Genomic DNA, 25,695 nt, shown 5'->3' with positions numbered 1-25,695 from the left:
AAACTCAATATAGTCTTATTTATTGACCTAGATTTGTTATGCAAAGAAAAAGGGAGAGAGAGAGAAAGAGAGAGAGAGAGAGAGAGAGAGAGAGAGAGAGAGAGAGAGAGAGAGAGAGAGAGAGAGAGAGAGAAAGGGGGAGAAATTTAATTGGCCAAAATAACAGAGGAAAGCAGCAAGAAATGTTATATTTAAATAGGAAAGAAAATAAAATTGATAAATAGCAGACATTCAATGGCAGGAGTTGGTATTCTTTTTTCAGAATCTTTTGCTTTCCATCTAAACTATTTTCATGTAAGTATGAGCAGAAACAAAAAAAACTAAATATGACAATTTATTTAGAAGACATTGTTCATATAAAAATCTGTAATAGGATTGATTTCACTTCTCTGCATATGTTTCTGTATAAATATGTATATATCAATATTTTTAACTATCTGCCAAATATAGTTTTGGGCTTTTTCTCTCATCCTAAAAATATATTTCTCAGTAAGAATATATCATTTCAATTTTGATTTCTTTTGCACATATGTGCTAAAGGAATGTTTAAAAGAAGATGCATGATGTTTCATTACTCTTTTTTCTGTCATGTTAATTTTCACAAGTCAAAATGGGAAAAGGAGATTCTTTTCCAAAAAATTTAGAGCAACGAAGTTTTGTTTCCTTACATCTGAACATTTTATGATTCTTCTTAAAATCTTCTCTTAAATATGATCAAATTACACCAAATGTGATTTCCATTTTCACTTGCACATTATTCAGTAATTCAGAAATGTTTTTATAATTTTGCCAAAATTGTTCATATAATGAGAAAGTCTTTAGAAAGAGTTGTATTTCAATATCCTGTATTTTGTTTTCTAGATGTTTCCCAAGTCAGGACTGACTAGTTTTCCAGCCTAATACACAGAGATGTTTAATGAATTCATTAAGCACAAGTATGTCTGTTATGGATGTCATTTAAATGAACAAATTCTCTGCTGAGATGAGGCTCCCTGCCACCAAGTATCATTTAGGAGATGCAGAGGAAATATCTTGAACCTACAGGACAGGAAATTGTTGTGTTCCCTAACTTCCTAACTTCATTCACGCTCTTTAAAGGGTGCAAATTGGTTGTGGATTCATTCAGAAAGTTTAGGAAATATGATGAGAGCATCAAGGACTAAGATCTTTGTGTTTATCATGGAAAGTGGTGATTGTTTTTATTCTCCCTAATTTCTTTTTCTATTTTCTTCTTAGAGATACTGCTGAGCTCTAAGCGATGAAGCAACAATGTCTTTGCTGCTGACTATTTTTACTTGGGAAAAATAAAAACACCTGATAAGCTTCAATTTTCAACTAATTTGAAGAGTGAGAATGCTGGTAGGGAACAAATGTCAACATCACCTTCCTGGAAAATCGGACTGATTCAAATAGCAAACACTGAAGTGATGTTTCTCTGCTATGTGATTTCCTGTCTACCCCCCCCCCCCAAAGAAAGTGATCAATTTTACCAAAGAAGGGAAAAAATGAAGCTCTCATAAATTATTCTGCTTGCCATGTCATTAATATTTTTTCATAACTTTGGAAAAAAAGAGGTTATCAGATGCCACAATTTCAAATTGTTTTCTTGTTTTACAAAGTGGACTATGTGATTAAAAAAAAAAGGGATTGCTATCTGGAATATGGATTGTAGGTTGGAGGAAAGAGAAACTCCAAGAAACTTTTCATAATGTTTGCTCTATTTGAATACCAGATGTATGGTGCAATGTTCACTGTGGTATCACCCATTTCCTTTCCACTTGGCTATTTTTACCTACTTTCCCTGAAGCCTTTATTCCTCTGCAGATGGTTACATTCTCATACTGGATTGGAATAAGGTCACAAGCTATGCATCAGTAGCAATTAGTTCCCTTTTTTAAATGGAAAATGTCATTAAGTTCTTGAATTATGCAAGACCAGAGGTCACAATACAGTGTCCCTTTTGGGGGGTCTTTATGGTGCAAATGGCAAAACAAGGAGATCCTATCTGCTGGAGTAGATCTAAGGTTTACAAAGTAGCTCTATTTAGTCTGACAGGAAAATTAAATTAAACCAGGCACTCATTCATTGTCACCCGTTAACAGGCTTGGGAAAATTGTGGGTCCCCAGGGAGCCTGTTCAAGAAATCACAGACAACATGGTAAGTGAAGAAGTATATTTTATATTTCATTTTAATTTGCTGCTGTTTTTCTTTGCATTTAACAATCAACAGTTTAAACAGCTAAAACAGCAGCAGAACTCTCTCTCTCTCTCTCTCTCTCTCTCTCTCTCTCTCTCTCTCTCTCTCTCTCTCTCTCTCTCTCACACACACACACACACACACACACATACACACACACACGCGCACACACAATGCCCCAGTCTTTTCTCTGAACATATGAAACCTTGTTCTGAGATAAAAACTTACACCCCATGTTGCCCAAGGTGGAATATGAAAATTACAGCACACCTTGTTTTGCTGCCACAATTCTCCGACTAGTGAATAGGTTGCTCCTTACCAGTAGGTTCCTGGAAAAGAAAAATGGGGAAAGGAGAGTCAAAAAGTGATTTTCTTTCTGCTGGATTTCAAAATCCTGGGCTAAGGTGATTGAATTGCTTCTTTGAGAAAACTAACAGGGCAGGAACACAGATTAATGCTGAGGAAATTTGTCCTCAGCATCTTCTCACTTTTTCCATAGATGGGGAGGGGAGGGAGGAGAGGAAGGGATGGAGGGGGCAGTAAAGAGCAATAGCAATAGAAAAATTGAACAAGAAATCCACTCAAAGGAAAAAAAAAAAAAACTAATAACCAACCAAGTCACACAAACTCTCCCTACCAATTTCGGCAGATGATATATTTCACAGGAGTTCCTTTCCTTGAAAGAGGAATGATGCCTTCCATATTCTGAAGTACCTAGGGGTTTTTTGGATGCAGACATTTCTGGGCTGAGTTTTATTGCCCCCTTAAGGTTGCTTCTTATCATTTCAATTGGGATCCATTCAACAGATGTTTATTATTAAGTACCTACTATGTGCAAAGCATCGGGAAAGAAAATGGGGATGAAAAGATAAAATCCCCCAAAATATAGGAGTTTAAGATCCTAACATTATACTGAGAATTCTGCCCTATTCCATTCATGACCAAATTATTTCCCTCAAGGAGTACAGTTTTGTTTTTTTTTTTTTTTCCTTCTTTTTCTTGTTCTACTGGCTTTCTTCTCTCCTTCCCCTTCCCCATTGGTCTAGACCTAAGGATAGGATGGTTAAACCTGTCGTCCATTCCAGTACGAACAAATGTTGATATCCGGAAAAACAGATGGCTTTGGATGGATTTGGATTTGGACGATGTAGTGAGCTGAAGGAAGGAGAATAAATAAGACTGAATGGAGAAGATTCTTTAAAATGCAGACATGTTGCCATTAACATTGAAAGCTTAGTGGTGGGTTTGATAAGTCTGAGTTCCCCAACCACAAAATAAAAATCATACCGTGGTTTTTTTTCACAGCATCCTTTTCCCCCTCGATTACCACTTCCCGAATTATAGAAATTATGGTAACATGGGGAGGGAAGAATGTTAGTAGTGTAGGACCACATTTGGGTCAGCTTCTTTGCAGACCTGTGAATCACCTGACATACATCATTGTATTTTGAGCACAAACGCACTCTGGGAGTTTAGGACCAAAGGGAGTGAGAAGATTAGAAGAGGAACCAGTTTTGAAAAGCAGGCGTAACTATACGCTGCTTCCCACCCCCACCTCCAGGCTGTTGCACCTAGAGATCTAAGGCTCTCCGGAGCTTGGCTGTCTGCGTGAAAGAATAACCAATGCTCTGGGATCCGTCTCTCCCCGTGTTCCAAGCATAAATGTCCTTTGCGGAGCCAAGCTCTGAACTGGGGCTCTGGGAGAGGAAGATCCCCAAGCTACAGCTGGCTTCGTTGAACTTTCTGTTCGTAGCTTCTCCTAGAATAACTGGATAAGGATAAAAACTCTGCGGATTGGAGAGGGGATTAGATTTTTAAAAATAATAATAAATAATAATTTTTAGAAAAAAAAAGTTTAGTCATTTTTAGCCCAGTCCATGCGTCCGGAGAAACGCAAAAACTTAAGAATTTTTAAAAGGTCTCTTGATTTCGGTGAATTAAGGGAGAAATGCATGAAAAGGAATGATTGCTTTTATACTGCATCTGATCCTGAGAATTGCCGAAGAGCCGTCCTGAAACGTTTTAATCTGGAATTAAAGAGCGAGTATCTATTCCTTGGATCTACACAACACCCCCTCCCCTGGATTTTTTTTTAATTAAAAAAAAATCTAGTTCTAAGCAAACACTTGTGGGCCAAACGCTATTGCAAATCAAAAGACAATTTACCGGTTTTAATTTGATTTTTTTTCAACTTTGGTAACATTCAATTTCATGGCTGAATACACATGTAAATACCGTTAGGTCGTTTTCTCCCTTCACCAGACCTTTCTGCCCCTACCTCTCTCATATATAACACACACCTAACCCCCATCACCACCCTGCCCCCGAATTACCGTGGGCCGTGCCTGTGAGTATGATTGTGAACCCGCACCCGAGCCCGAGCACGGGGATTTGAGCTTAAGGGACAACGGGCACACACGAATCTAATTGTTAGCTTTAGACCTGAAAATTTAACACATTCAAATTGGTCCCCAACTTTCCCCACCCTCCTCCATACTGGCATTAACCCTGCTCATTAGTCAATAATGATGAGATTTTGATATTAAAGGAAAAAAAAGGATAAAACCACACTTAATCCATATGTGGGCAGAGGCGGAGAGTTAAATGAATGCCGTCTCTACGTAGAAACAATTCAGGTGCAAACTGTGTAGAATCTCTCAAGAACCCAAAAATATCTTCTTCATATTAACAATTTCAAAACAATACAAATCCTACTAGAAGATTTTACTTTCCTCTAGGACAGAGATTTTCTAAAGTAATTAATATTATGATTAGAAATAAAATATACAACAAAATTTAAGAAATATCGAGAAATAATCCAAAATCGGAAGACGTTTTAAATTGGCACTTTCACGTCAATATTCCTTATTCCCTTAATTCTCCACCGCCGGAATCTTTCTATTAGAAGGAATTCAAATATAATTTAGTTGAAAGCAAAACTCTTAATGAACAAAATAATAACAGTGGAAGTTTGCATAGCTTTTGGATTGCTTACATTCATTTTGATATTTGAAGCAACAATGCTAATAATATTGAGAATGATGTACATAAATCTTAGTTGATATTAACAATCCATAGTAATCACCAGCCCATATGTAATGTTCGTGACCATTATTTTTCTACATTTTTCTCAGTATCCTTCATAAAAAATATAATCTTTACTTTGTTCTTATGAATGATTCTCACCAAATCTGTAGATTGATTTGTAAAAAATAAATATAATATTTCCGACAGATGTGATTTTGTACACAAAATCTTTGCAAAAGAACATTAGAAAAGGAAGGGAAAACGACAGGTGAGTTTTTATTGGTATGTTTGGTAACTGGTGTTGGGAAAATTACATAATCAAATTGCATTTTATACCCTTCAATTCTTTCCCTGAGGTTTAACAGATCCTCTCTAGTCTATAGCTTCCCGGCTTTCTCCTTTTTATTTCCCCAAAAGAGAAGATTCTGCAGCACCAAAAAAGAAGAAAAAGTTTCAACCTCTAGTCCCTTCGCGCCTAAGTACTACGGAGATTTAACTCGTTCGATTTTGATGCATTTTCTTATTTTCAAGAGTGAGAGATAGGTGACATCAAATTGTAAAGGAAGCTCCTGGAATTAGCTTGAGAGGATGGACGGATAAGAGACAAAGGTAATAAGGAATTGATTTAGAAATTGAGATGATGTTTCAAAATATTATCTAGCTAATGGAATCCTAAGGACAAATAACAAAGAAATTTCACTTGAAATAAGACATTAAAAGAAAAAGCTGCTTTTTAAAGTGATTTCTAAAAACAGAAATAATACCACTCTGTAAAATCTAGTCTTCCTCTGCCTACCGTTTTAAATAAGCTACTGCTTATATTTGTTAAGTATAAAATATTAGGGATTCATATTCTCTTTTCCAATTAGCATGAACAATTATTAGTTTAAAAATTTTTATACAAAAAGACAGGTTAACCATAATTTCACATTTCGTTTTGTATAAATATAAAGCAATTAATAAACCATAATATCTGAAAGGCATACATGTATATATTATGCATATATTACATATTTCGTGAAATGTGTGCATGAAGATGTGTATTAATATATTCTTTAATCCAATATTACAAACTTCATTAAAAGAATGTTTCAATAAAATATCTACTCAATATAATATGCCCCTTAGTCTATCTAGAATCCTCCAATTCTGGTATATCCATTATAATTTATTAATCAAGATTTTGTTCCCCTAATAGTAGGTCGCTTTAGATTGAGTCACAGGTTGTATACATTCTCTCTCTTTTAACTCTGGTTTAAAAATAAAATTATTTGTATTTCCGAATAGGGGGAAAGCAGAATAAAATTTTAAATAAGAAATATCATTTCATTTTGGGGTCACCTGCTAGAGTTGGTGAGAGCACTTGTGGCTGGGATGCAGAAAGGGAAAAAAAAAAAGGTAGGGTGAAGAAAGGATAGAAGAAAACAGAATGCCACATGCCATGTATAACTAATTATAATATTAGCCCTTCTATAAGAATGCACTGCAACTGTGGAAATCATAAAGGAAAAGTAATTCTTCTAGGAGAGATCTTTGTAATATAATACTGATTGCTATGGCAATCTCTTTAAGAAAAAAAAAAAAGATTTAAATAAGGTATAGCATCTCTTGGCCACACAGAGGAATTAGGGACTTGACAATCACTGGCCCAATTTCTGACTCAGATTTTCAAATTTCTTAGTAATACTGCAGTCTCATTCCAAGAAGATGTCATGGAGAGATCTCAGTTTCCCTTAGTCTATCAAAGTGAAGATGGGGGGAGGATAGGGGAGGAATAGAGAGGAAAGAAGAAAAGGAGAGGGAGGGATAAAGAAATCAGGGATGAGGAGAGAGAAAGCGAGAGGGGGGAGGGAAAGAGAGAGAAAGAGAGAAAAAGAGAGAGAGAGAGAGAAAGAAAGAGAGAGAGAGAGAGAGAGAGAGAGAGAGAGAGAGAGAGAGAGAGAGAGAGAGAGAGAGAATGAGAATGACTTAATAGGGTTTGTGTGCAAGGGACCACAAATAAGGGCAGTTACTTTTAGTTGTTTACCAAGGAAGAGCAGAATCTAAACAGCACTTTAAACAATCAATGAAGGGATCGCCTTGGGTTACAGAGCTGAGCTCCCTAAATTAGTCTGGCATTCTGATAACTGCAGGTTAGGCACCTGAGATAAACTCCTCCAAATGGCTTGATGCTTAGAGATAGGGAAGCGCCTTGTACAGGAGCTGTTGAAGGGAGACTTAATTGCCTTTCCCCTGTATATATGTCTAAGGAAATAGAAGAAATAGAAGGAGTCGGGGCCGTACAGCAAGAAAGAGTGAAATGTTCATTAAAGCTGAGCTTGAAAGAAAGTTATATACTGGACAATACTTGCATAAACTCCCGTTTAAAACAAAACACAAAGAGAATTATTGATATACTTGAAAACTCTCAGTCTCTCTCCTTACCCCAAAGAGGTTATTTCTAAAAATTCATCTCCAGCCCAGGGTTAGACTATCAAATTATCAATAATTTTTCAAGCTACCAAACTGATTTCCCAAATCAAGGTAAAAAGATTCTATCCAAATCTTTGATACTAAGAATTTAGTCCCTGAAATAAACACTGATCTTGTGAGGGGAAATAGTGGGACTGACTAGTTTTTGCAGAAATTTATATACTTTAAATGATGGTCATGACTGAAACAGTAGTAATAAGGGACTAGGGAGTTTTTTTCTTTAAGGATTTTGGGAGGAAAATAAAAAGGTAATACCTTGAGAATAACCTGTGCCTGAAGGAATCCAGCTGGAATGATGTGCAAGTGAGAGCCCTTACTTGTCCTTAATTCATTTTTATGGGGTTTAGAATCTTAAGATGCTAAATTGATTTGTTATTTTGTACTGTTATCCCCCCTATTCCAGTATACGCATCATTCTTTTAGTCTGGTTGTTGATTTGTATCAAGTTGTTAGTGTCTATACAATGCATATATAAATATATATATTCATACAGACAAATGTATGAACAGACAAGTACATGCATATATACTATGAGAAAGTGTATACCTTGGAATTAACAGAGAGTCGGATTGGGGGGTGGGGGGGGAGAGAGTGCAGGTTAGCTGGAGATTTCATTCCAGCAACTCCAACAAAAGGTATGACTTCGGTTTGTCCAGCCCTTCAGGTGCAGGTCAGGGGGAGTTCAGAGGCAAGGTTCTTTCATGTCACTTATTAAAACAAATTCCATTAGATATAAGGAACAAATTGACCTAAAACCTCCCTTTAGTCCTAATAATTAAAAGCATGTGTTGAATACATAATTCATTCATGTATAGTTAAAATGTGATTGTTCCTGCTCCAAAGGAAAAGTAAAGACCATCTTTTCCTCTCTCCTTCAACTTTCCTTGGTCCTATACTTTGTTGCAAAAATCACTCTGAGGCCATTTTATTAATATGGATTTGTATTTATCTCTTCCCCAATCCCTCTATTGTCAAAGATCTCCTCAGAAGCAGGGACAGAACTCTGTCCAGAATACTTGGGAGTTTTTCCTAGGTAGCCCCAGAAATAAGGCTAAGTTCACAAAGGAATAAGGATGTGATTCTTAAGACAGAAATGAGTCAATCATAAGAATTTGTAGTGGGTCAGTCTAGAAAGGGCCAAAAAATGTGAAGAGAAATAATCTAGCCTATTACATTACCTCAGTCTTCTTAGAAGCCAGGAGTCATGCTGTCTTGTATCCTATAGAATGGGATTCATTCACTTGTCCTTACAATGACACCTTGTCTCCCTTCAGATCTCTTAGCAATGCTTTCTTACTTTCTCAAGCTAGAGTACATGGCTTAGATCAGCTTGTCAGATCTAGTTCTTTTAGTTGGAAGAAATTAGGCTTTCTGTCTTTGGAACCTGTTTTTTTTTTTTTTTTTTCCCTTTTTAAACAAAACAAATCAATTCTTTAGATGATTTCAGTTTCTGGAGGAACTCTTGACTTGGATAGAAATAGATAAGTATAAAGCACTGGATTTGCTATTTCCAATCCTGTTTTCTATTTACTGCTTGTGTAAAATATGAAGCAAGTCATTCCATCTCTATTAGCCATCGCTTCCTTTTCATGGGGAGAGCTGGATAAAGAGGCTGAAATAAATTATTAGATAAATTCTAGCTCTAGGTCCTTTGGTCCTCTAAGTTTGGAACCAGGCTAGGTAAAATGGAAAGGGAAGGCACTAAGGAAAAACAAACGTGAGGAAAAGAGGCTTTAAGTATTGTTGTAGTTGATGATGGTGTTTTTAAATACAATGAAACCCTTTCATTTTAAAGCCCTTTACAAACTGGCCTCAACCAATCTTTCTAAATTTATCTCAGTACTACCCTTCACACATCCTAACATTCTGACCAAATATAGATTACTTACTATTTCCTATATCTATCATTCCATCTTCCAAATCTATGTCATTGTATGGGCTGTCCACCATATCTAGGATACTCACTGTATTCAATTCATCTCATAGCATACCTTCATGCTTCATGATAAATTTCAAATGTTTCCTCCTTTTAAGAATCTTCATCTCCCAGTTGTTACTCATCCCCTTCCATAATTACTATATATAATGTATGTACATACACGTAAATTGTCATCCCCCCATGATGATGGAAGCTCCTTAAAAGGCAGAAATTCTTCCATTTTTGTTTTTTGTCTAATGTCTTAAACAATTTTTGACAAATATTGGGTGCTCAATAACTGCTTATTTGAACTGTATCTAAACCTGAAAGTAATGACCTGTTTTCTGAGAACTTAACTCACTTTTTGGGGATAAATTGCTGAACCCAAATATTTGATTGTCTCCTTTCTTGGGTATGTGTAAGGGGAGACATGGAGGGAAACAATAGATTACAGCAAAAAGTGCTCTTGGTTTAGAATAGGAAGATCTATCTCTTCTTTTTAACATTTATATGACTTTAGACAAATTTTTTAGAGATCAGAAGATCATAAACTGGAGGGTCTTTAGAGATGATTTGGTCCAACTTCCTTCAGACAGGTCAACTAAAACTCCTTTCAACTCTAACATACCTTTATCCTAAGATGAATGGAGTATGAATATTAAGTGGATGTAAACAATGATAAAATATGAGCCCTTTGAAAGAAAAAGATAATCCATAAAAATGCATGACATCATCATTGGGAAAGAGTTTAGCTAAATGCATAAGAAGGTGTTTTTCTTGGGGTTATTTTTGTTATTTGTTTCTGAAGATGAGGTTTTAAAGTATAAAATGAATAGGAGTGAAGTGTTTTTGTTTCAGCGTTAGTATCCTACCTTACATTCAACCTTCCAACAATTGTCCCATATTTCTTCTTGCTTTGTGCCCCTCCCCAATGAAATTTAATAAAATATTTCTCAATTCCCAAATTCTCAATAGCTTTTCATTTATTTTTAATTTTCCTACCTTGTGTATTCTCACATTCACCTATATTGAAGACATCAGAACTAAATTATATTTGCAACTCATGTATTTTCAACATAGTTGATCTCTCTCTCTCTCTGTCCAACCCCCCCTTTCTTCTCTCCCTCTCTCCTTCCCCTGCAGTAAGCCAAATATTCTATCAAATTAAACCCATTATTAAGTTGCATAAAAGAAAGATCAGAATAAAAATGTATCGAGTGAAGAAGCAATCTACCAAATCTGATCTCACTAATTAATATGCCAGATTAATATAATGAGACTTTCATTTTGCTTATTTTTGTGGCTATTTTCTATGAAAGGGTATTGGGAAAGAATAGCCCCTCTGCCTATTTTCCCCACAAAAGTGCTCTGTTCACTAATTATTTTAATCAAGTAGAACTATCAAAGTAAGTGAATTTAAAAGTATTCATGTGTAGGAGAAAGTATAACATAAAAGGACCCCATATCTCCTATAATCAAATAACTAAATAAAATTTCCCATTAATATATATTTATAGTTTGTTTTGTATTCCTTCCTCCAAAAAGTTTATATGAGCATAAAATTTCATTCCTACCATAAAATTCAATAATTGATTAGGAGGGAAGAGTTGGCCACTGACATTTTGTGGGAAATTTTCTTACTTTATTGTGGCCTAAAAGGCAGAAAGAGTCAAAATCCAGGTGGTTCTCAATTCTGGAGTTCAGTTGAGTTGTGTGTGTGTGTGTGTGTGTGTGTGTGTGTGTGTGTGTATTTTGTTTATGGCATTTAAAATACAAATATATAGATCAGAATAATTCCTTCTCTTTTTTATTTATCAAATCTTTCTATACTCTGAGGTTCAAAGAGAATTTATGTCAAAAGGAGAAGAGGAGAAAGGAGAAGTGAAATGCGACAAAACTGACTACCTCCTTTCCAGGAAGCATGGATGAAGAGAAGTCATCCCTGAAACTGTCAAATCAATAACAGAGCCACAAGCTCACATAAATTATTTCAGAAAATTGACAGAATAAGTATTTATCTGAAGGTTAATCATAGAGTTCCCAAAAGAAAAAAGAGAAAAGGTGATTTTAAATTTGGGATCTCTAAGATATGATCTTTTCCCCCCCACCTGTATGTTAGAAGTGCCTTCTGGTTCCTGGGTAGCAGCTTCTCCAACTGAATGAAATTTAGGATTAGGAATATTAGAAAGGTTGAAAAGGGATGGGGTGGGGGGAGAGGAGGACTAAATCAGGAGAGTGTGAACGGCCTGGATTCTTGCAATAGGGACTAAGACAGAATTACAGCTTGTAAAATAGGACTCCATCAGTCTCCCTGGAGACAGCTCGGATCTACTTGGGTGTTCCAGGCCTTGTTAGCAGCAGTAATAATTAGTCTCCCCTCCCTCCCCAAGTTGTTGTTGGTTTTGTATGTGGGGGGTGTATTTGGTGTGCATTTGTGTGCTAGGTCATCAACACATGCATTCTCTCCCTCCATATGATTGTTTTAAGGAAGAAAGGGGGGAAGGATAAAACAGTAGGCAGGAAGATGATGAAGGAAAGGGGGAGGCAATTGCTTAACACAAAGTACTAGATAAACACAGAGTATAATGATGATGCCAATTTTGTTCAAGGCAGAAGAGGCAAGGTTAGGTCTACTGAGGATAGGAGATGAGGTGTCATCTTATAATAATAGGAGCTTTAGCTCACATAAAGATCATTTATTCCATCAGCACCCCCCCTTATCTTATATATTAGTAATGTAAACCCAGAGAAATATGACTTGCCTCTTCCTTCTGTACTAGGTTGTGACAATCAGACCTAAAAAGGGGGATTCTCTGACCATTTTTCTACTCCACCACAGGTAGAGGGATCACATCCTATTTCTTTGATGTTTTTCTAGATGATAACGGGAAGTTATTAATTGGGGCATCTTTCAAAGATTACTAATCACCAAAATGTATAGGAACCAAAAGGGTTTCTAGCAAACCAAGTTAATACTTAAGGTTGCTCCAAAAGCTTAGTTCAGATAGATGTATATCCTCACCATAACATTCACAATACCCCCTTTCCTGAAATCCTCCTCTTACTTCAATTTTTTTCTCTTTTACTGTTACTTCCTTTTGTTTATCTACCATCTTTTCCCCACTTCTCTGAATTAAAAAAAAAAATCTTTCCCTTCTCGAAGAATAAAATGAGCTTGTTAAGATTCTGAGTGGGTGGCAGAGGAGGTGGCAAAGCAAAATCTTGTTTTGAAGCCCCTACCGAACTCATGGAAGGAGATGGCTCTGCAGTCAAACAGGGTTAAATATATCCGGCATTGTTTCAGCCAAAAAAAGGCAGAAAGGATAGGGGAGGTCCAGATTGTGTTTACTAGATCATGCAAATTTGAGAAGAGAGGAAGCGGGATTTGGCAAGAAATGTAATTAAATTGAGATACAAAGTAAAAAACAAAGCAAAACAAAACAAAAAAAGCAACAACAAAATAAAAAACCCTACCCAAAATCAAACCAAAACAACAAAACAAAACAAAAACAAAAACAAAAACCCCAAAACAAAAACCTGGTAGCTGCTAGTCCAGTGCTGGCCTGGGTTGCCATGGTGCTGGGGACGCGACCGTGGGTGATGTACTCCAACCCACACCAAAGGCATGTGGGGCTCCGAGGTGACATTTGAAACCTTTTTCTTCTGCAGTTGCGGAGGCGGCACCGGCAGCCTGTGAACTCACTGTCTAATTCAGGCTGGGTGGGTGGGGGGCTGGGGCAGAGGGAGACGGATGGAATTGGGGGTAGAGTTGAGTGGGGGAGTTGTGTGCGTGTGTGTAAGGGGGGGGGTGTAAAAAGAGAACCAGGCTGTCTCATCTTGAGTTTGTTAAACCAGAGTAATCATTGCAGGTTTACAATTCTGTTTTCTATTTGGGAGAGGACAAGAGGGAAAATGGGGAGGGGGGGACGAGAGAGCAGTGTCGCTGATACACTGGGAAATTTTTTTTTTCCTTCTAGCTCAGTGAAGAATGTAATCACTGAACCCACCGACCCTCCAAACCCTGGTCCATCCATTTGAACTCCAATTCACCACACCTCAATCATCCGGATACTTGGGTTTTTGTTATTTTTTGTTTTGTTTGTTTTTGTTGTTGTTGTTTTTAATATAATCTATAAAAGAGCCCACAATTTATAGCCATCCAACCTCAATCCCCAAGGCCAGTTCACCAGGCGACTCCAAAGTCTCCATAGAGTAGGTAGAAGCCTTTGGAGGAGGTGGTCCACCGTTTCAACTCATTTTCCACTCCTTGATCTTGCAAAGCTGTGAGCCAGGAAAGGTTGACTTTCTTCACCCACTTCCCCACCCCAACTCCGTCCCCACGCCTCGCATTCTTTATAAACTAAAAGAGCACCCAAACGATAAAGATCAGGAGTTTAAATTGGTCATTTGGCAGATTACATCTCTCTAACACGCCGAGCTTTCTTTCAAAAGTCCTACTGAATCAAGGCCCCCCAGCCACTCTGAACTTAGATATCAAAAGGCCATCCGCATTGAATTTAGACTTGGAGTGGACTTGCCGGAGGTTATTTCCCCCACCCCCACCCCAACCCCTATCAAAAGCCTAGAAGGAAAGACACTCATTTAATGACAAGTAATTGACAAATCCCGGCCTCGCATTACTAGGGGAATAGGAAGGTATTAATTATTTAAAAACGATTAGCCTTTCTGTGTGTCCTGCACAGATTCCATCTTGTTCGGGAAATACATATAACCTGTCACGGCAGCAGAGATGGGGAGCTGAGTGGCCAGGCCAGCCACCAGCCACCCCTGCAGTTTGTCCTCTCTCCCTCCCTAGCTTCTGCAAGAGCACGTTCATGGCCATTTCTGAGAGCTCAGGAAAAAATACACAGGATCCATTGACCAAGAGCCCATGATGGGCTATAACTTTTTTCATACCTGCACATCTACCCCACCCTCAGAGAGATAACGAGGGAGTGAAGGGGTAGGAGTGCTTTGGTTGAACTGTAACAGTGCTCTGTCTGGAGTCAGAAGTGTTGGTTTCAGATCTCTGTCTTTGCTCACTACCAGTGTGACATTGGACAAGTCACATAACCCTCTGCGCCTTAGTTTTGTTATCTGTAAACTTAAGGGAATTGGACAATATGGCCTCTACTATGTCCTTCCAGGAAGAAAGCTAACATTTTAACATCCTGCTTTCCCACCTTCCAGTTACTGGAAGGAGGCAACCAAACCAACCAGAAGACTATTTCAATTACAAAATACAGTATCCTCATACTTCAGAGGGATATAACAAACAGACCCTCTCTTTCTTGTTACTGATCATTCTCTCTCCAAACCAATGGCTCGCAGGAAAAGCCAGCCTCTCTACACTCCAGCCCTAGTCCCAGCCGCCCAAAGTCACCAATTCTGTTTATGAACTGAGGCTCTGGGAGTGGTGGTGTCGGAGAGAAGAGAATGGAGGTGGGGGTGAAGGGAGCTGCTGATAATGATATGATGAGGGGGGAGGGGAAGATACTTCCCTTTACTTAATCTAATATGAGAAACAATTCCAGAGTCGGATTATCCCAGTAGCTGGTTCTCCCTATCACCCTGCCGGGTTTTTCTTTATCATTTGGGAGGTATCCAAGACTATGCAAAACTCTTGTGCAATGTGCCTTTGTGGGTGTCATTTGTGACCACAAAACAGGCACCTGCTCCCATTCAGACCCAGAATCCTTTAGTATTAAGTTGCTCCTCCTGAGTGTTGCAGATGTGGAGGGAAGAGAGAAGGGAAATCACCTTTTGTGTTATTTTAGTTGGAAGAGAATGCAGAAAAAAAAAAAAGTGTGCCTTCAAACCTTGTGGGGGCTGCAGAAAAATGACGGAACTATATTTAAGCCCCAGGGCTCTGACTAACCTGCAGAAAGGAGGAAAAGGAATTTTGCACACAGAGCTTATTTGCTAAATGAAAATAAAGAGAGAAAAATAGGGAGTGGTGGGAGTGCACTGAATCCTACAATCTCTTACACAATCTGATAACTTGTCCAGGTGAAAAAGAATCTAGAACGTTAGAGGATGAAGATGATCTAGTCTGATCTATTCATATAACAGGTGAGAAAACCGAGGTCCACAGATAAGTGAAGCGATCAACCCAGCCGTAAAGATCTTGTTAGGGCGCAATCGTTCCCCCCCCCCCCAATTCCTAACAAAAGGTTCTTTCCATTACACCACGTTTATTTTAGGCTTCAGAACCCTCTCGGTTACACCACGTTTATTTTAGGTTTCAGAACCTCTCGGTTCGGGTTTCAGTGGATCTATACCCCTCTCCCCGAAATTAGTCAATCTTGCCCCCTGAGAAGCAGATCCGAACAGACCCAGGACTCCTGGGGCAAAGACAACAGCGAAGATTCGAGTTTGGGCAACAGATGGGAGGGGCAAGGGACCTCGGTTTGGGCAGAATGATGGGGCGCCTTTGTCTCTCAGCTAGTCCCTAAATTCAAGCCTATGTTTCCCCAAATGATTTAACCTGCTCCGTGTATAACTTGCCCAGACGATTTCGGAAACTAAATCAGGTTCCTTCTCCTTGCCCCTCCCAATCTAACTGGCAGTGCCATTCTAGGGAAGTCTCTGGGACCTCAGCCTCGGGCCTGTTCTGCAGGGACTTCTTGCCCTTTTGGAGTTTTCCCAAGCCAGCCGAAAGACCGGCTTACGCTAGTTCTGGCCTTCACAGCTCCTAATAGTGCTCCTTCCTAGCTCCTAATAAAAGCTCTTTGCTTTTAGATAGCTTTGGAACCAAGCAAATCGCCTTCCCCCCACTCTCTTAGCAAGAAATTCGAACTCTTCCCTCTCCTCTCGCGCTCCCTTCTCCCCGCCCCCCCCCCAATCACGCGCGCTCTTCCTTCCCCTCTTCTCACCGAAATTCAAGGGACTTTTCAGTCTTGGGCTCCCTACACCCAACCTCTTAACAAACCCCAGCTCTTCAAGGCCCTCAACTCTTCCTAGAGCCCAGGCCCTCCGCACAGGCGGAAAGGGCGAGGGTGTGTGGGGGACACGCGTTTCCGAATAAGGGCGCCACCCGTCGGAGTTCTCAGCTGGCCCTGCAGGTGGGCGCGATCCCTACCTGGTGCGGGGCCCTCCTCAGCCCACGGCCCGGCGAGGACTGTCTTGCGTTGGGAGACGCCCTGACTGCTCCAAGCCGCAGCATCGCCGCATTTATTGGAGCCCGAACTGTGCGACTGTTGACTTTAGCACACAAAGCAAAGATTTCACTGCCCGCTAGTTTAAAAATGAATATTTTACCAAGATATCGATCAGCGTTATAAAATTCAGTTAAGTACAATGGGCTCCGAAAAAAAAATAAAAAAGGGGGGGAGGCAATATAATATCTGTGCAAATTTGCTGACGTGTGACGTGGCTGCAAAGTTTACCCTCCTGGAATTCGGATCTAGATTTTTTTTTTCGTTGTTTACTGACTTTGTTTATTCACAGATCACGGTTGCTTAAACCGGCAGCGGCAGAAAGCACTTGGAGGGGGGAAAATCCAACCCCAAACAATACATGGAGTAAAAATTTTGGGGGGAAGGGCACTGAAATTATTTTCCTGTAGTCTTTGGATCTGTGAGATTATTTTAGATTGCGTTCTAGCTAGGAGAAGAAACGGAAGAGGAGATGGGTTTGTGAATATGTGGGTGTGTAGGGACTTGGGGGGATGTGAATAAGGAGACAACAGGGACAGAAAGAGCTCGGCTTCTATGGCAGCCATCCCCAATGACATCCTTTTTATGTATTAGGGTCGAACTATATCTTATCTACTGGGATCAGTGGAGGGGAGAACACTAAGTAGTTTAAAACGGCCAGCCAACAATGGGCCTGTGATATGGAACATAGCAGGTTAGAGCATCGCATTCAGGCCCCATTGTTTCCAAATCAGCCCCATTCCCTGCCTCTCTGCTGCTTCGCCACGGGAGCCTTTTATGTGATAATGAAACACATTTTATGCTTTGGCTCACAACGTGTGTGTCCTTGCCATATAGAGACAGGACAGATTTCTGGCTAGAGCCTCCTTTTTACATTTTTTTCCCTTCCTTGTTCGTAGGACAATGTAGCATGTTAAGAAGGGATTTAAAGGTGGTTTGGGGGACAGCAAAGCTAGGACTCCCCCTAAACGCGTGGGAACATAAGAAGGGGTTTGGGCGCAGAGCTGGAGTCTTCTCTTTTTCTGACTACAGAGGTAGACACTTAATTGGGCCAACGAACTGAGATGCACAGCTTTTCAGAAACTGACCTAAGGCCTACCTTTGAATAATCTAAGAAAGTAAAGTTACTAAGTCTTTGGCTTCTTTTCAATTAAAACTGGCTCAGAGGATCAAATCCTAATAAGGGAGGATACATAGTGCTTTGTCATCTTATTTGAGTCTCACAACAAAGTAAGAACGTGAGAGCTATTTTGATTCCCATATTCCAGATGAAAGCGAAACTCCCCCAAGTTAAATGATGTGCCTAGGGTCACACAACTAGCAAATGACAAGAGTGTGTTTGAACCCATGTCTTGATTTTAAGCCTGCTGCCTCGGTTCTTTTATCATTAGATTGATGTATGGGATTATTGCCACACATTTTTTGCTCATCTCAGGACATAAAAGAGAAAGGTTTTTTTCTTACTCAGGTTTTTACTGACTGTCCTGTCTGTTACAGGGACAATCATCTGAGACTTGATAAAAGCTAGTTCTGAGATTTGGCCTTAACTGAATTAATGCCAGAATGGTAGCCCCAGTGTATGGTACAGTAGAGAAACAGAAACACCTACCTTTTCTCTGTTTCCAAGAAACAAGGAAGGGGATTGGGTTCTGAAAACCTCTTAGGACTAGTTTTTCCTTCACCAGCCCAAAGTTAGCAGAAATGAGCTAGTGGCAGCTAAAAGGATTCTGGGCATAGTTTCCTCTCATTTTCCAGCTCAAAATATAGTCAATCTTTTTTTTTTCTTTCCCCTAGGGCTAGAGATAACAGAGCATATTTGTAAGGATTTGTTCATTATGATCCTTTTGGACTTCTGGAACCAGGAACGCAGAATGCCCTACTATCTTCCCGAATCTTCGCAAGCCAGTCCACTCTGTCAGGGGATTCCAAAGCCCATTCCAGGTATCTGATGTAATCCAGTCTTGAAGGGGAAAGCCAAATTCTGATCGTCTTTGGAATCAATTCTTCTCCCCCTTCTCCTCATCGTCCCCGCCCACCCACCCCCACATTCAGGGATGCCTGATTTTTTAGTAAAATCCAGAAACTGCCCAATTGTTGTAATCTTTTAGGTGGTTTTTAGGCTAATACCTCTTCCCCACGCTTCCACTTAATCTACTATTAGGAAGTTGATTTTTATCAATATTTCTCAAAATTTATTTAAAAACCAAAGTCATCAATTCATTGTGCTCCAATCGAAATGACTCTAATCAGTACTTTGGTTTCTCAAGGCTAATCGTTTGAGGGATTGCAAAACAGGATTTGCATCAGTCACCTCTCCCCTCCCAGACTAAGCAATACTTCCAAGGTTGTGATAGTTGGAGAATTGGGGAGGTGGGGTAAGAAGGGAGAGATGTGTATGGAGAAAGCTCCGAAATTTCAGCCTGGCGCCAGCAAGACTGAGAGTCAGGGTTTTACAAAGGTCTTTGGATTTTTTTTTTTTTTAACCTGGTGGACATTCGGTAGATCTGACTAGCTTCACTCCCAATAAAAGGACTCTTTTGGATAGTGAGGGGAAGGAGGAGGGGGGAGAAAAATAGGGAAGTCTACTTTCCAATCATACCTTTAAAACTCCCTATATGCTAAGCCAGCTTTGTGATAAATGAACTGGGAAATAAGATGGTCTAAAACTTTCCAGCCTTTCTCTTTTATGTACTGAGATGAGTAAAAAATAAACGAGCCTTCTATCTGAGAATATTTTAAAGGTTCCCACAATTTAGTGCTCAATGGCTTCGACATGTTTAAATAGCCTTTGGCCGGTTAAAAACACATACACACACAAATGCCCTCCCCAACAATTTCCTGGCAAATATTCTATAAATGTGGTTGTTCTTTTCTGTTGTCAGTATTTTGGGCTGCTAGGGTATCGTGTATACCTGAGCACTGACATAGATTATGAGTGCAGGCTTAAAAAGGCGCTCCTCATTTCTTTCCCAACACTTTAAAAACTTATTTCTAGATGCCAACATTTAAATTTTATTTAATGTAATGAAGAGGGGGAAGAAAAGATTCAGTGGGGAAAACTGGCAATAACACTTTAATAGAGATTTATGAAAAATCTGGCTCTTTACCACCAGAATACACATTTATAAGCCATAAATAAAGCATACAGAAACCATAAATTAATCAGAGCCAAGTACTGTATTTCACTCTCCCAGGAACATGAATGAGGGGTGGGTCAATTACAACAACAGACCCTTACTTTTTCTATTTGCTTTTTTTTCCCTCTATTTTTTTTAAAAACAAAACAACAGGCACAACCTTTTGGTTCTTAGTTAAAACTACAAGTTTTTACACCAAAATCAGTTTTTTTTTTTTTGCTTTTTTTTTTTTATCATCACTCTCTCACAAAGAAAAAAAAGGTAAGACTTCCCTGCAACAACAACAAAAATCAAAATTCAAACGATGCTGGGAGAAACGGGGCGTCTAAACAGTAGTGGAAAACTGGAGACTTTAAAAACATTTTCCTTTTCCTCCTTACACAATAATGGGGAGCCAGGGAGCCAAAAGCTAGGGGACAGGAACTGGTGTTCTCTGCAGATATGGACAACATGTCCTTGATTCCCCCATTCCTCCCTTCTCCTCTCAGAAAACAACCAAAAAGTCCATAGTCATCCCTTCTCTTCTTTTCCCACCTCCATAGGCAGAGGTCCTTCTGCCCACCTCCAAACCCCAACTCTTAGGAAGAGTTCATAATGGGCCGAGAATATACCCCTTGATAGTAAGTTGTGTCTCCAGTCAGGGGTGTGGATTCTAAGCCCCCTTTGTTCGTAATGGGGCCCATGGCCAGGCTGCCAGGCATGGGGGAGCTGTAGCCAGAGTAGTGCATCACCTGTTCATAGGCCTTAAGGTCCATTTTGTGGTGGTGGTGATGGTGATGATGGCTGTGGTGATGCTGTTGCTCAGATGACATGAGATTGTTAATGGAGAAGGGGTGATTAAAGGCGTAGTGGTGTTCCGGCTTCAAGTGTGCCTCAGGGGGCAGGCCTGGGTGGTGGGGTGGACCCAGCAGGTGTGCCTGCTGGACTGGGGATGGGGCAGGTTCAGGAGGACTCAGGGCTGCTGGGGTGCCCTTCAGTTCCCCCAAACCACCTCGTTTGTGCTCTTGGCAGGGGGAGGCGCTGGAGTGAGGGGACTCTGTGCCAGCAGAACTGTCAGAGCCGCTAGTGGGGGGCAAACCCCCACTGCCCTCCCCTAATGGTGCTTGCTGCCCTCCAGCTCCACCACTTCCTCCACCTGGCTTCTTGCCTCCACCCCCTGGGCCTCCCCCTCCCTCCTTCAGTGCCAACTGTTTCTCGCACTTGAAGCGCTTCTGCCGACGCAGGTAGCAGCCATTCTCAAACATGTTACCAGAATCTGGGTGCAAAGTCCAAAAGGAACCCTTGCCAGGCTTGTCGGGTGAGCGAGGCACCTTCAGAAAACAGTCATTGAAGGAGAGTGAGTGGCGGATGGAATTCTGCCAGCGCTGCTGGTTCTGTCGGTAGAAGGGGAACAAGTCCATGATCCACTGGTAGATCTCACTAAGTGTCAGCATCTTGTTGGGACTCTGCTGAATGGCCATAGTGATGAGGGAGATGTAGGAATAGGGAGGCTTGGCATGTGTGTAACTCCGCCGGTAAGTCTTGGGGTCTCTGGATCGGTTGAGGCTGGCCTGCCCATACATGGGACTCATAGAGTTCATGTTGGCATAGGGAGCCAGACTGTTCATGCTCCCAGGGGCCTGTCCCCCCAGTGGACTCATGCTGGGGCTCAGATGGGGAGCCATACCAGTAACCCCTGGGGCGGCTGTGCCCCCCATACCTGCCATGGCCCCAGCCCCTGGGGACATGCCTGCCAGGGAGGGACTCATGCCAGTTCCCACATAAGAAGACATATTCATGGAGCTGGCACTCATGTTGGCCGAGCTGCTGCCCATGGCAGCCGACATACTCATGTAAGTGTTCATGCCGTTCATGCCCAGGCCCGCATTCATATTGCTCACCGAGGAGTAGCCCTGTGGAGACACCAGGGTAAGGCAGGGAGGGAGGGAGGGAGATAAAGAGAACAAGGAATAGAGGAATGAAGAAAAAATGAGGGAGGGGGAGAAGGGGACAGAGTATTAACACAGAAATGGACTTCACAAGCGATGTTCTCCCCCAAAGCACTAGAAGGACCCTCTTCCCTCCCCACCCCAGGTCACTAAGGAAAGTGCCAGCTAGGCAGTTGAGCTTCCCCGTTCCGTGCATTCAGTTCCCTTCCCTTCCCTCTCCTCCAGCCCAGAAGAATGCTAGGCGACTATCTGGGGCAGCCACCTCCAGACCTGCTTCTCCAACTTCAATCCCACAAAGCGTCCCTTGATCGCCCTGGGGTGGTGTGTGGAGGGAGGCGTGGGAGCCGCGAGCAGTGGCCTGAGACTTTTTACACTTCGGGTTGGTCAGGCCAATCGCCCCAAATTTAGCACAGAGATTCTTTATTTCCCACTTAAATGTCTTTTAACATTTCCTCTTCTTCTTAAAGCCGCCCCAAACTCACTGAATGGCATCTAGCAACTCAGCTCCCAACTTGAATTGGGCGGGGGGGAGGGAGGGAGGAAGAGATGGGGAGGGGAGGGGGAAGATTCACATTTCGCTACCCAGCAACGGAAGCCTGCAAAACGCCGTTTGGCCGGGGCCACAAGCACAGATTTGGGGTTACCTGATTTAGAAACAATCTGAAGTCTTTCCCCTCCTCTCCCCCTCCCCCCGGGGCTGAAGCTAGATAATTCAAATCTGAAAACAATCAAATTGCACTTAATCCGGGGTACAGTGAATAATGCGAACTCTTTCCCTACTTAGAAATCTTAAAACTTTCTTTTTTCTTTCTTTCTCCATTCCTCTTCCAGTCCTCTTCTTTTCCAACTACCCACCTTCCCCTCCCCTCCCCTTATTCACCCTCCCACCCCCTCCCCAACCGATCTCTGCCAAACACAACTTTGTTAGGATAGTGTGGCTCAGCCACGGAAGAGGATTTGGAGGCGCCACAAGTCAATATTTGATCACAAAGTTAATATTATCTCAAGGCTAACACAGTGTCGTATAAAAAAGAGACCCATTTTAGCCTAAGAAGGGAGGAAAAGGAGGCTGTAGCGAGAAGTTGGGGGTGGGGGAGGCTGGAAAGGGGGTGGGGGTAGTGGCGGTGGCGGCAGCCGCCTAAATTGGGAAAAGAAACCACTACCGCCACCGCCACCAACCACTAGCAACTACCACCATCCCACAGAATCCAAAAAAGGAAGAAAAAATAAAGAAAGAAAAAAGTGTGAGAAAGGAGACAAGTTCTTACCTCGGGTTCTCCATAGTAGCTGCTCCAGTCTGAGTGCTCGTGCCCTTCCATTTTCACAGCTCCCAGCATACTGGAAGCAGAGTGCATGGCAGTTTAAAATTTAACAGCCACAACAAACGACGAGCAATCACCCCCCCACCCCCACCCCACCCCTAAAAAAAAAAAAAAAAAAAAAAAACAGGCAAGCCACCCTCCCCTCCCTCTCCCTCACACACACACTCTCTCTGGTTCACTCCCTCTTTCTCCCTCTGCCGGAGGTGGTGGTTTGAAGGGGATGGGAGGGGTGGGCTAGCAGGGAGGGTGGAGGAGGGAGAGGAGGAAGAGGAGGAGGAAGAGGGGGAGGGGGAAAATGGGGCGGGGGGGGGAGAGAGAGTGTGCTGCTGTAGGTATAGAGGCTGCTGCTGTTCTCCCGGCTCTTGCTGCTGCTGCCTGGGTGGGTGGCAGTGGCTAGCAGTGAAAAGATGCCCTAAGGCGACGGAAAACCCTCTACATGAAGAGGGGGAGGACGACCAGGAGGAGGAGGAGGAGGACTAAGAGGAGGTGTAGAAAGAGGAGGAGGAGGACGAGTGCTGCAGTGACGTTAGTGCCTGGTGATATAGCACAGCGCGCTGGGGCTGGCCTCCAATCCCCAGGTCCCCGGCAGCCTATTTGAATAATCAGCTCACACCTAGGCGTGAGGCTGAGAGCTTCTACCCCCCTACCCTACACCTGCCCCTTCGCAAAAACCGGACCGCCTGAACAGACACCATTCCATTCCTGCTACAAGGAACTATCCCACAGGCAGGAAAGGGGAAGAAGAGAGGGGGAGAGGAGATAATCAAGAGGAAATGGAAAGAGAGAGAGAGAGAGAGAGAGAGAGAGAGAGAGAGAGAGAGAGAGAGAGAGAGAGAGAGAGAGAGAGAGAGAGAGAGAGAGAGAGAGAGAGAGAGAGAGAGAGAGAGAGAGAGAGAGAGAGAGAGAGAGAGAAATTTTGACTGCCCATTTTCTTTCTTCCCTCTCCATTTGTACGCTGGCTGTGAATAAGGGGACAAGGTAGCAGGAAAAGGGGGGCCAGTGCCCCCGGGAGCTAGTGTCTGGTCCCTGGGCAGCAGTTCCACGGTCATGCTTCTCTAGGCTACTTGGCACGGCTGGTTTGCGCTTGCCAGCCACACAGACTGGCTCCCGGGCTTCTCTCCGAAGCGGCTTATAAACCCTGGATTTATTTATTCCGGGTTTCTTTGCTCTGGGCGATCATTCCCTGTCAAAACAACCCGACTAAGGAGTAAATTTGCAAAGCCCTGTCATATTTAGAAAAACTGTTTACACACCTTTAACTCTCCTGCTGCTGCTCCTTGGAGGGACCTCCCTATTACAATTAAGACCCCAAACAGCCATTTATGGTGCATGGTGGGAACATTTTCTGCCTCCGAACCCGGCGGCTGCGAAAGGCCAGGGAGAAAGGTCTGGTGCTGGGTAGAGGCAGAAGTCCCTGGGTTTGGGAATCTTCGATTGTCTCTGACACTCAGAAAAGTCGGTTGCAAGGTTACTACCCAGTTACAACCAAGGTACCCAAAGAGTTTCGTAACTAAAACAAACCGACAAGGGGAAGAAATAAATAAATAAGCAAACAAATCTCACGGAAATAGACTGGGGCCATAGGAATGTTCTTCCCTCTGGTATTCTCTCCTCCCTCCCAACCAACAGAGATTAAAAAGAGAGAGTGAAAGAAAAAAAAAAAAAAACACCCAGATCTCTCTCACACACGCCTTCTTTGCTTTCTGTTCCAGTCGACCCCTGGCACTACGTACTATTCTTTAGATTTACCAGGTCAGACAGTCAGCCCTGGAGCAGCAGGAACCAGCCCAGTTCAGCCAGTCCACGGAAACTCATTCTTTGGAGTCCAGACTACAGTCCAGTCGAGGAAGAGGGGACTCCTGATAAGCCTCTGCTTTCACATCCACCCCTCCCAGAACCCCAAGGTCTGAAAATCCGCCTATAGTCGTCGCGGTCAATTTCTGCAGTCCCTGCCAAGAGTCGAAGACAAATGGAGATCAATCGGTGATAGGCAGTTGAGAGATAGACAAGTGAAGAGATAGACAGACGCCAGCAGATAGACGAACTGGGAGACATCTCATTGATATAAGTGTACAGCTAGTACCGACAGATAGACTGTAGTAGGTTACACAGAGGTAGAGTCAGACAGATGGTGGATAAAAAAGAGGGTTTGATATAGACTGTATATAGATGAACAAAAAATAAGATGGACAAGAGGACGACACGGAGAAAAGCCCTTAAGCCAAGTGGCCAGCAAAAGCAGAAGGACAAATACTCGTCTGCTCAGCCCACACACCCTTAACCGCTCTCCCGCTTGCAGTGTACAGATCCCAGTCAACTTGGGACCTACACCATTGCGACAGGACAAGTTTGCAGTTGAAAATATTTAAACCAAATTCAGTTTGCCCAGTATATTTGAACATCTGCGCACATTTCTAGGAGAGCTGCTAGACGAGGGCCAATCCATTGGCCCCAGAAAAGTCCAAGGTCCCTTCTAAAGCTGTGCGGATAACTGTGCTCTCTTGCAGCCTTAGCACTGGGCATTTTTCCCCGAGTCT

General features: G+C 41.9%; 1 protein-coding gene across 9 annotated transcripts in view; it reads right to left on the bottom strand.

Moving 5' to 3' along the window:
- The window catches only part of FOXA2 (forkhead box A2), a 61,800-nt gene extending 36,707 nt beyond the window's left edge, over positions 1 to 25,093 (bottom strand). For 2 of the 9 annotated variants that reach the window (XR_007950383.1, XR_007950385.1), the window contains exons 1-2: positions 23,105 to 23,186; positions 2,468 to 2,526 (exon numbers count right to left, since the gene is read on the bottom strand). Coding sequence is in view for 2 of the 9 variants with exons in the window: in XM_051975845.1 (XP_051831805.1) it covers positions 20,487 to 21,800; positions 23,105 to 23,191 (1,401 nt within the window). In the remaining 7 variants the exon portion in view is untranslated. Of the gene's footprint in view, positions 1 to 2,467; positions 2,527 to 16,695; positions 17,496 to 19,816; positions 21,801 to 23,104; positions 23,945 to 24,411 lie in introns of those variants that run through there. The other 7 variants (XM_051975846.1, XR_007950384.1, XR_007950382.1 and 4 more) reach the window with 7 other exon arrangements.
- Between the last annotated feature and the right edge of the window lie 602 nt (positions 25,094 to 25,695).

Source organism: Antechinus flavipes, chromosome 2, assembly GCF_016432865.1.
Source record: "Antechinus flavipes isolate AdamAnt ecotype Samford, QLD, Australia chromosome 2, AdamAnt_v2, whole genome shotgun sequence".
Classification (NCBI taxonomy): domain Eukaryota; kingdom Metazoa; phylum Chordata; class Mammalia; order Dasyuromorphia; family Dasyuridae; genus Antechinus; species Antechinus flavipes.
Note: the sequence above shows the minus strand (reverse complement) of the source record. Positions and strands in the feature narration are given on the sequence as shown.